The following is a 12,094-nucleotide window of genomic DNA, read 5'->3' as shown; positions in this document are numbered from 1 at the left end:
TTTGAAAGTAATATCTCGATGCGGCATACAGAGCATGGTTTCAACATGAACACAAAGTTATCTTAAATTAATGGACGAAGCTGCTGCATCTATGACAAGAAAATATTATGAACATAAAAAGGTTAAATAAATGTGCTTTGACCAGAAATGTATACATATAAACGCTAGAGCTGCTGTAGTGCAGTAGTGGCGGGATCATCTTCTCGCGACTTTCAACCACACAATGTGCTGCACAAAACGTGCAGGAGTTACGAATTCTTCATGCATTAACATATTGTATACCACTGAGCGTTACCGACTGCTTCGCTGCATTGCGTACAGTTCGGTGACAGCCCCTCGTGGTATATGTCATGCATATGAAACACACGCCAGAGCCCCATGAGGTCTCTTAAGAGTAATTTATTTCTGTGTTTATTTACTATCGCAAATTTCACACCGTCTGCCTTCTACAGGTGAGCATCGGCCGCTGTTTCACCATCACTGTAAAACCAGCACTGAGGCTGGTTGCGGTGAAGGCCTGAAATCGAAGCATGGGTCTCTCGTGACTAGGAAACCGCAGAGAAAGCGACAGTTTTACAGGAGACAAGGCAATGGTTGAGGAACGGAATAAGGCGAAATTCGCATGGTTTGTTTATGGTTTCAATAGATGCGGTGATTACTCCAGTGAACTAGACTTTCATTGAGCCTTGATGCTGAGTTTGCCTAGACGCGTATCTTTGAGGGGCCTTTGAAGCCTCGCGATAAATATTTTTGTGGTGCTAACTGTCGTTACGTCTGCAGAGGGCACTTGCCGCTGCAAGGCGGTGAAACCGTTCAGAAGGTTACTTCATTGCTGCGAACCTCGAAGTGCCTTCATGCTTTCTGGTGTCTTGTCCTATGCAACCATCTCATGAAAACCGCGAGGCCTCATGACCCGATTTCTTTGAAGAAAAAAAATCTAACACCGTAAACGTAGCCACTGTAACACGTATAAGTTTCTTTGCGTTAAAAAGAGACCTGAAAACAGTATTCAACAAATTATACCTGAACTATGTGACTATCTTCTGCGTGCCGTGTTGTACTTCAGGAAGACTAAAACAAAAGAAATTGCACAAAAGTGGCAGTAAAGACAATAACTCTGATATCTCAGCGATCATTCTTAGGTACGACATGCAAACTAAAGCCTCACTAACGAAAACTATATGTTAGTGATGTGCCGCAATGTCTCTTGGTTTTCAGCATCAATACTCTCTATAGCAGGAACATCTCTAGTGCTAACCGTCAACCAATGCAAGTTTAGATTACTTCGGTTCACAGCGCAGGAAGAAATTGATTGCATTAGTGTTGAGCTTTAGTAAGCTTCATTTATGGGGAGTGCACTGGGAGGGGTAAACACAGGCGCGTCCGTCAACAATTCTCAGAGCTGCTTGAAGATGTCGTCGCCGGCGTATAACCAGGGCTACTGAAAATATGCGGGCAAACATCATTCCCTAATGCAATTGCCTTCGATAATCTGGTTAAAACAATAAAAAGCAACACTTAAAGTGAGAGCATTGGTGCAGTACATAGCACGTTTGTTTACAGCAACCATCCCTCAAATACATGTATGTACACAAGCGTATTTGGTTTTAATACAGCCTGCAAGTATGTATATTATGTACAAAACGCTAAACCTACACAAAAAACACATCAACTTTGAACTCCAGAAGCAACAAGTTATATTTAAAAAGCGTTATTATTATTATATATATACGTTTCTCAATGATCGCCATACGTCGATTGTTCGCGTGCAGATTGAATGTGATGCATTTATATAGTTATGAAACCACTCGGATTGAGGCCAAGAAGGAAGCTTAAAATAAAACAAAAATGGCTATTCCACGGATTCTCGTGCAAAGTTCCGCCGCTGTCACAATCAACCTGCTGAGAGTGACGTGTTGTGAATCGAAACAGCGAAGATACAAACAAAATTAAAAATAATATAGAGACGCTCACGAGAGTTCGAATGAAATTCAAGCAGGCGTTGTATCACACTTGTCTCAAGTCAGCGCTAAACGTTCATCAAGGACTGTCAGTGCATGTAGAATGCCGAACAGAGCTGTCCTTGCTACGTCTCCAGCGCGTTCTTGTATCGAGTTCGTGCACTAGAAGGGTGTTTCACTGCTGCCAGCGGAGCTAGAAGTTGCGTGGCATCTCGAGTAGTCGAAAAGCCCCGTTCTTCTGCCTGGATGAACATGATGTGTTGCCGGGACGGGCCCGGTGAAAAGAAACAAATAAACAGTTGCCACCTTCGACGATGAGCCGATGGGAAGCACTACGACCCTCAGGTGTTGCACGGACTGTTTTTGCGCACTGTCCCACAGAACTTCGAGCAAGCGGTGGCGTAAGTTCACAGCACAAGTCAGCCGAAGTTTTTCTATCGGAGCACTATCTGCGCAGCACCCGCTCTCTTTCACTGCAAACACACAGGGGCCATCAGGAGGAGCGTCTAAATGATGGTGGCGCTACGTTGCGTACGTTGCTTCTAGAAGCTCTCCTGCGGAACGGTCGTCTTGAACTCATCTTGAAGCCAAAAGGTGCTGCCCGTACCACTTTCTTCTTGTCAGATGGACTTGACGTCACTGCAAAGAAAGAAAACATTTCTTTGAGCACACTGTTTACAGCGGCGAAGCAGACGGAGGTAACCTTTATTTACATCGATGGTGCTACTCTTAAGGCATAACGCGACAGAAAGGAGAGGCAGTCAGAAAAAAGAGCAGTGTTATTTTTCGCTGCTTGCCTCAAAACAAGGATACCAACTCACCCAGCAAGTTCAAGGGAACTAAGTGCCCATTACAGTCTTATTTGGTCGGATGAAGATCCCTGGCCGATTATTTTCTTTGCGTACCGCCCAAGGAGCACCCATGACATCTTTTCTAGGATTTGGCTTAGCTGCGAGACTTGTTTTATCAACAGTCCAACATCGCGATTCCCTTGGCGAAGTACGCAGGGTTCTCTGTTGTTATTTATTATCTGTGGCATGAGGGGGAGTTTGGCTACTGAAGAACCTGCTATCCGAAAATCGTAGCTAAAAACACATAAAAAACGCGCTACATCAGTGAACAAATAGATCGCAAACATAGGAATTATCAAAACGTTTCACGAGACACCCACACTGCATACTAAGAGTAAGGTTGGACAGGAGGAGAAGGAGGAAAGAAAGAAAGAAAGACGGCAAGCATGTTAACGAGAAGAATGTCTGGTTGGGTATACCCTGCACTGGGGGACGGGAAAGGGGAAATAAAAAGATTAGAAAAGGGGGGGGGGGGGGCGAAGGAAAGACGCGGTGAATTTGCGCACGCACGTGGAGGGCCCCACCAAGTCCGCCACCACTCTGAACAACAGCTGAACATACAGCATTTGAAGGTATAACCAGCCCCTGTCTGGATGATATCCATTCAGTCAATATAAAACTAACAGCTCATCATATCAGTGCGCCTTTGTTTCACATAATAAATACAATGTTTATTACTTGAATATTCTCGGCGCAACTTAATACAGCTAGAATTATTAAGGCATTTAAAAATGGGGACCATAGTAGTATTGTGAATTATCGCCTAATGGCACTGACATTTTCTTTAAATAAGCAAAAGAACCGCCCAAGCACTCCGTACAGATGGCAACCAGCGAAGCTGAAACGTGCGGCTCCAGTGTTTATCACTGGGTTAATCCCGATGGTTCATTAAAGTCTTTCTGAATTACTGGTTACGTCTTTGTGTTTTTTAATGAGGTTACACACACGTTCGGCTGCAACGGAGAGAACGACGTCACTGACAGTATGCTCGCAGTCCGCCGTTGTCGCATTGCCGCTTGCGATTGTTCAAAATTAAATTGCTTCAAAATGAAATCTGTCCGTCACGTAAGACAATGAATGGCTCATACCCCCTTAAGCAATGGCTCATACCCCGTAAACGCGGCCTCCCCATTACGACGACAGAAATGAAATTCTGCGCTGGAATGATGAGTGACAACGGAGCCAGCTGTGGAAGATGATGACGACGACGAACGCGTCAGCAGTGGCACGAGCGCGTTCGCGCGGTTGCGCCGAGGGGCGTCAACGAGCCAGCTGTGGAAGAAGACGACGACGCTCAAGGATAATAGTTTCTGCGCACTTTGGGCGGACAGATTTTGGTTTCGCCTAGCCATATACAGCTTCACTGTAATAATAGAAAGGTGCACTGAGAAGCGCCAAAACAAATACCTCTCCAATCAATTTGGTTTCCGGAAGGGATACTCTACTGAACTTGCCTTACTTTGTTTTACCAATAAAATGAAATGTGCTATCAACGAAGGCAAGTATGATGAATATTTTTTCGTCGACTTTTCAAAAGCAATCGACTCGATCAGTCAAATGGTCTTATTAGCTAAACTGTCGGCAACGGGAGTTGTTGGCCCTGCCTCATCACTTATCCAAAGCTATTTAGCTAACAGGCAACGAGCCGTCTACATTAATTCAACACTTTCTGAATTAATTACAACTAACAAAGTAGTGCCTCGATGCTCCAATAGTTGGCCCTCTTGTTATTCTTACTTTATTCTTACTCAAACCTAACCTTTCTTATACGTAGATGACACCACAATCCTTGCTATACCGACTGGTATATCTATTCTATGGCTACTAAATGAAACACTGATTTACAGAATGCTTTAAACGTGTGTCGATTTACCTCTCACGACATTAACCCTTCTAAAATGTCATTCATGCTGTACCATACCATTCAAAAGTCTCCGCCATCCAATCCATTAATTCATTTCAAGCACCATGTCATTCATGCTGTTTCTGATTGCGCATTTCTGGAAGTAACATTGGACTCGAACTCAAAATACGCAAAGCATACTGATAACTTAAAACGTAAGTTAGCCCTCTGTATCGGAATATTACTCAACACCCGACTGTATTTCAACGCATCAACTTTTCTTACATCGACAATGTATTTATCCAAAGCCACATAAATTACTGCTAACAACAAGGGGCAGTGCATGTCAGACGCATTTAAAACCGCTACAACGTTTACAAAACCAATCCATTAGAATCTTTAAATTTAGCCCTTTCCGCAGTAATGCCTCTGGGATCATTCATAACCGCATATTATTACCACTTAATAACTTTGTAAAATGTAATCTTAAGATCACCTTGTTCGGGGCCCTTAACAATCTTCCTCCTGCAAACATTTATTGTAAGCCCGACCTCTCGTTAACGCAAATCATACCAAATTCGCCGCCCATAAAATTTCCTCTTCTCTATCATACAACCCAATTACGGAAAACACACTGCACACTTCTGAGCAAATAAGGCAATTTGAGGCTTTCTATATAGTGCACGTAGGAGAACAAAAAAGCCACCAAAATGAAGCTTGTAACGAAATACACGTACCAAGTTAACGCAGAGCTATGTACGGGGCAGTAATAATGCCTAATTAGTGCTCAAAGGCCTAAATTAAAGCTCAGATGCGCTCGTTAAAACTCTGCGCACCTAAAACCGGAACCTTATGTGTGGCTTTACGAAAAATATAGGCCAACCTCGGAGATAGTGGAGTCTAAAAATGTGGACAGATTCCGAGGGTGGTGCAGTGTAAACAACAAAACCACATGGTACACTAATGGGCCCAATAAGACCTCGTCTTTCATCGATGTCAACCGCTGTTGACTCCTCTTTTTAACTGCCGTTCGGTTTGCTGCTGTAACAATGTACACTTCCAATGCTAGTCTCTACTCCAAGTTTGTAGTATTTTTTCTTTACTGCTTTTAAAATGCACTACACCATTCTTTTACGGACAGGACGTTTTACGGATATCTCTACACTCGAAGACCTTCTCCTGCATATTCCAAAACAAGTGTACACCACTGAGTTACCTGAGTAAGCTATAACTAAAATTGAGAGAGAGAGAGAGAGAGAGAGAGAGAGAGGATATAAGGAATCACTGAAACTGAAGTTGCAAATAACTCGCCGTGGTGGCGTAGTGGCTTTGGCGTTGTACTGCAAAGGTCGCGGGTGGAAATCCCGGCCGCGACGGCCGCATTTCAACGGGGGCGAAATGAAAGAACACCCATGTATCCTACATGCATTGGGTGCACGCTACAGAACCTCAGGTGATCCAAACTAATTAGGAGCCCCCCCCCCCCCCCCCCCCCCTACGGTGTGTCTCATACTCATATTCTGGTTTTGGCAGGTAAAACATCATAATTTTTTAAAGTTGCAAATATATACATTCTGCTGCTACACAGCGGGAAGCAACAGATTCAAACCATCGTAATCAGCGGCTGTTGCTTCAAAACAGTGGAAAATGATAGCTTCCTTGAGGGCTTAGCCTGCTGTGCGTTTAAAATAATATCGAACAAAACAATAAAAATATACCTTTTTGCTGAAATGTATTTCACTACCATGCGTTACATTAGTGCGCGAAATTTCTTATAGGTTAAAAAGGAAAACTGCAAACAAAATTAGTGAGCTTGCCAGAGCATATTTCGCAAGAAAGGCACACACATTCCATAAATTGATTTGTTTTCACGCATGCATCCATGACGTCGCCCCCACGGATAGAGGTGAGGGGTCGGGCTATATTATTGCTGAAGTACAAATTCTGCCCACTTGTTATCACAGGAACTTATTATCATAGTCAACCTCACGCTCATATCGTGATTTCGACTCATTTACCAACGCGCTTCACTAAACCACCGCAAGACCTCATTACGTTCAGCTGCTGCTGCTTGATAATTTCAGCTTCCCAGGTATTAAACTGACCGATTTGGCTTTACGCACAGTAAAACAAAATGTGTAATTTTGTAGCTAAAATGTAACTACAGTGACGCGCCACGTAGGTCGTACCTCTTACAATTTAGGCTTGTTTATAACTTCCCATCCTTATAACGTTTCTTCGCTCATGCGCCTAACTGCATTGAGTGATCTCGTAGTTATTCTGGTCACTTATGATTGCTAGCTGCCAGAACTACAAAAGAAGTAATCCAAAAACGATAGCATTTTGCAATAAAGGTAATTAGAAGCATATTAATAACGAACTAGTTGCTTTCTGCGACTAGTTCCTGACTGAAAAGACAGCCCTTAAGTTCAACGCTACACGCTAGAAAAGTCAAACCGCTAACCCAATCCTACATTCCCACCCTCACGGTTACTAACCGGTCAGGATCACCAAAGTTCAGTGAATGATTCAAGCCCCTAAAAATAAAAATAAAAATTCAGAGCCCTTCCAATACTGTGAAGATGGAATCCAGCGAAGCTGTGACTATCGTGGGTATGCTATAGTGAATATTGCTATAGTGAATTTATATATTATCATTATTGATTATATTGAGCGTCTTCGACATGTTCGTCAAAGAGCAAGGACACCGGCGTCTTGCTTTCGCCTGGCGAGATGGCCAAGTAGTGCGTTTGCTGCGTCAAGTCCACCCCATCGTCATAGACTAGCGTATGAGCCAATCGTTCATAGCCGCGGCACACTGCACGGCAGCGTCAGGATCCTGTGAGGTCTCTCCCCATCCAGCTCTCGGCGGCTCATACCCACATGTCCAACGCGGGTATGAGCCACACGTGATTTCTTTGAATAACCGTCTAATACCGCATCGTGATCTACCTGTAAACTAACTTCATTTGCCGATGTCGATGGTATTAATTCTAAAATAACGAAGAGTGCGATACATTTTGTAGTGTCTATTTGTATTGCTTTAGTGCTACATGTTTTCGGCAGTCCTTATAACCTGGAGTGTAACAACTAAAATAGAAGATGGGAAAAATATTTCCCATTACAAAAAAAGTGTTTCCTTTTTCTCGTACAATTACTGACCCATCTCTCACGTGCATATGCTGGACAGCGATGGAGCATACAGGGTAGTTGGGCGAAACATTAAAAATATGCAAATGCTACGCCGCTGGACAGAACCAAGATAATGTTGTTTGCCGTCGCTTGGAGATACTTGCAGATACATATTATTTTTTACATTCGGCCTAATTAGGTAATTATAGACTTAATTACTTAATCAACACCTCAATTTTGACAATTAGATGCAAAGTGTCAATGAGAAAATTGCAGAGCAACATGAAAAACTCCCGATACAGCTTTCTGTTGCTCAATACGTGCGACATAAAAGTGTTTTTCCGAGCGTGAAAGAAGCACGCGAATACAAGCAAAATTGCCGCGCGACTGGCCGCTCGAGGCACTTTGCGTGTATTCGTCTACATCTACGGAAATTCCTTTATACCGCCAATACATAGTCACGAGAAAGCATCCTTTCGTCACTGAAGTGCTTTGTAAGCTATAATTTCACCGCGGAGCTTTGTTCAAATATTTGTTCCACGCATGTGAGGGGAATACAAGAATGCGAAGTAACTAAAATATGACTGCGAGACCATGTGAACGAGTCGTTACAATACAAACTGCCAAAGCAAGCCGATACCGGCGTGGATCGTAGCCTTCTTGTCTGCAGTGGTGCAGCTAGTGGAAGCTTAGTTATAGAAAAAGTATTATGCAATATAAAAAGCATTAAACAATCCAAAAAGTATTAAGCGATACAAAAAGTTTTAAAGGACCCTGATATCACGCAATGCGTGGAAAGTCTATCTTTGTTTTGGAATATACGCCTCGTTTTACTTCTATCCTTTTGTTTGTTTTTCTTTTAGTCTCTTTTTTACTTGATGCTCACTTCACAAAAGCAGAACTTGCTTGCTTACCTCTTAGAAACAGGCTTGAACGCTGTGCTGTTGGACATGCAGGAGCTTGAATTTCCGCCACCAATGCCTGAAGTTTGCAAGTGCGGAGATCCAACTTTACCTGTCAGGGCACAAGCACATGAAAAATAGTTATTTTCTCTCGTTACATTCCTCCGTAAAAGAAAGAAAGAAGATATTGCAAAAACAAGTATCATGATTCTCACTTGCCCTCCTTCCCCTACAATGTTTAGCGGAAATCCGTATGTGCGAGGAATCGTTAATGTAGTTACAGTACTTGCAGGCCATTTGCGGGCTCATGTACACCGAAAACTGGCCCAGAAGGTGAATTCACGCGTCAGCGAAATTCGTTACCTCAGTTACCAAAAACGAGTACACTGTGCGTGAATATCGTCCACGCCACTTGAAATGTTTGTAACAGTTAAGCTTGTGACTATGCCTTCGTGGCACATATTTTGCATGATTTATCAAAGGCTGAAGTAACAGGGAAGACATAAGGGCAAAGCGGCGCAACACCAACAAACTTTAGATATTAGAGGTGAGCCTGCAGGCAACATGCGTTGCGAGGAGGAACGGTTGGCGTAACACTGCAGCAGGCATGTGCGCGCTAGGCGGGTGGACATTGGTTGGTGAAACGCAAGGACAAACACATATATTTAGACTTTAGATATCTTGGGATCACTGACCAAGTGATTTGAGAAGGCAATGACCTTTTCTTTCTTCCACAGTTTTCAGCCACTACATGTGAGCAGAAAATCACACGGGATGAGGCACTAGATGAGCACCGCTTTTGCAGACATGCTTCAAGCATGTGAACAACCCGTAATATGTCCACTCGAGTTGCAGTCTGTTAAGTGTTATTTGCCTTCGAGAGTTGCCTTCAGGTATGCCTTCATATGTGTCCTAATAACTGTGGTAGAAGGCTCGAAAGGCTACCTTTGTAAATTCCCAGACAAAGCGTACAAGTCATAGCCACGTAATTAGCACCTCGAGTTCAACATTAAAAAAATGTATGCCTTAATGTTTTTCTTTGCCAAAGAAAAGTTTTGTTTCGTAATTTTTGCATAAAATTTCTAGACTTAATAAGTTCAGCTTCGAAGAAAATCCCTATCAGCAAAGCAGAGAAGTTGGAGCTGCTGGCAGCAAAGAGTAAACTCAGTTTTCCACTAAAGCTGCGTCTCTCTTTCTTTAGCGATTGAAAGCAAAGTAAAAGCTACCGTAATATCTCTCCACAAAGCATCGAAGCAGTTGTGCCGCAACATTCAAACGTGCCGCAGTACATGACGCAGACTGCTATATAGCTGGGAGCTTTTCGTCGAATGTGGCACACACCGGTGACTGTGAAGTGCGTAACAGCGAGATACGAAAGGCACGACGCTGAACCTTTCGCATCTTGAATATCTCCTACTGATTCCAAATGATGATTATACGCCTGTAAATTTGCTGCAAGGCACTGCAGCACTATACATGCAGTAAGTTCTTGCCGACAATATGTAGCCCTTAGACCGGTTTAAATTAACAAAACCACCAAGTCAGTGAAAGCGTGCGCTGAAACTGCCACCATGCACAAGCCAAGACGGCCACAAGGTGTACAAGAACACATTCGTGTGCCTGCAATGATCCTCGAATACGCGACCCGAGTCGGTCGCGATAGAGCTGCCGGGCCAAGTGACCTGACCAGCCCAACTCGGGACTGCGTTTGCGGCGTATAGCTTGCGTAATGAAAGCCCGTTGAAAGAGTTTGAACGCGGCGTGCCTGCAAGGCGACCCTAATTGATGCTTTGGGGTTGGCGCGGCGTAGCATTTCTCTTCGCTGTCATTAGGCGCATAAAAGCCGTATCCCTCCTTTGATGTCAGTCACGCTTATGAGCAGCCCTCTCCCCAGCGCAGCGGTCTTGAATAGCGGCGCGCCAGTAGGACTCGGCGCGATGCGCGTGGTGAGGGTCCCCGAGAGAACAGCAGCGGCGCACGGTGGCAAGAAAGGGGGGAAGCCAGCCGACGTTAATTTGCAGGCTCCGCCCCCATTAATGGAGCCCCATCAGAGGGCTCCTTCTGAATATTTAAATGAAGCTCTCGCGCCACCACGCGCTCGCGAAAAAGCCGGTGGCGGCGCGTGTTTTTGCCGCCCGCGCTCGGTTGGTCCGCCTTCACTGTCTCGCTTTCCCCCACCGGCGTATGGTTTTCCGGCTAACCTGCTTGACGCCTTAATTGAGTGTGCCGGGGAAAACTGCCTGCCGGAAAAAGGCTGCCCTCGGAGACAAAGTTTGTGTTTGGGTCCCCGAGGAGATCACTCCGCAACCGTGGCTTCCTCAGCGCGTGTCGGCGCACATCCGCCGGTCGATCCTGCCTCTCCAGAGGGCTTCGAAAAGCGCCCTCGCTCAACAGTCGCCAGGCAGGCTTTTAGCCGGAACAGCCAAGCGCTTCGCAAACTTTAGCCTGTCCGCAGATTTGGGGGAAAGCGCTGGTACAAAATGGACTGAAGCCTGCCAGGAGTTTCCGACGCGCGAGCTTTCTAACTGGGTCGTCTATGCCACGTCGTTACCCCGTGTTGCAATGACTCCGAAAAATTGCATGAAAGCCAACATAATTTCGAACAAAAAAAAAAAAACGTTCGTTAATGAACGTGTTTTAATTGGTCCCATTTGTTAGCGCAAAGTAAATTGAGCGTGGGTATTAAGCTCTAAACGCCGGCCTTGATCGTCATGCTAAAACCCACAACCACCATCACCACCACCACCACGACGGTAACTTATATAAAGGTGCACTTCTTCACATTTTAAAGTAACCGGTGTTCTTTTACCTTACGGAAAGGTAACAGCTACGTGAGTTTGGATGTCTGGGTATTTTTTTTTTTCAGGCCTATAAATAACATGCTAACATCGGCAGGACGAGTACAATATTCAGGAGTAAATTACAGCTAACCGGGCGTTATGTAATAACAAGCTTGGCGCAGAAGTTACCTCCATATTACTTCTCTGAATTTCAGTAAGAACTATGTTAGCTCCGTAGCTGGGCGTTAAATAACCAAAAAACGCATGCCTCTGCGCCTGTAAGCATTATTTAAGATAAAAAAGCGCAGACTACGTTGAAATGTGAAAATTTGCATCTTGATAATACCGCGTTGTGCGAAGAAGGTCGAAAACCGTGTTCAGCAACTCAGTAGTATAGTTATGCTATTTTAGCGGTAAACATAGTCGCGTCGCCGACTTAGGTTCAATGTAAAGCACACACTATGCCTGAGTGATGACCGACATATTATTGTTATTCTTAGGTTGTATGTGGAAACAAACCAAGAAAAAAGGTGGGAAGGAATAGGCTGGCCACTGCCACAGGCAGAGGCACAACATTTTGCTGCTCGTCAGGCCGTCCAACTGCAGATGAAAGACACAGCTGTAA

The 12,094-nt window shown here is 44.3% G+C and overlaps 1 protein-coding gene across 1 annotated transcript in view; it reads right to left on the bottom strand.

Annotated features, from left to right (window-relative positions):
• Positions 1–384: 384 nt before the first annotated feature.
• The window catches only part of LOC119448929 (iroquois-class homeodomain protein IRX-4), a 105,751-nt gene continuing 94,041 nt past the window's right edge, over positions 385–12,094 (bottom strand). Inside the window, exons 7-8 of the mRNA XM_049670503.1 lie at positions 8,702–8,801; positions 385–2,600 (exon numbers count right to left, since the gene is read on the bottom strand). Of these exons, the coding sequence (XP_049526460.1) occupies positions 2,582–2,600; positions 8,702–8,801 (119 nt within the window). The 3' untranslated portion in view covers positions 385–2,581. The remainder of the gene's footprint in view (positions 2,601–8,701; positions 8,802–12,094) is intronic.

The sequence above is a fragment of the Dermacentor silvarum genome, chromosome 1, assembly GCF_013339745.2.
Source record: "Dermacentor silvarum isolate Dsil-2018 chromosome 1, BIME_Dsil_1.4, whole genome shotgun sequence".
Lineage (NCBI taxonomy): Eukaryota > Metazoa > Arthropoda > Arachnida > Ixodida > Ixodidae > Dermacentor > Dermacentor silvarum.
The sequence above is the reverse complement of the archived record's forward strand: the minus strand, read 5'-3'. Positions and strand labels throughout refer to the sequence as shown.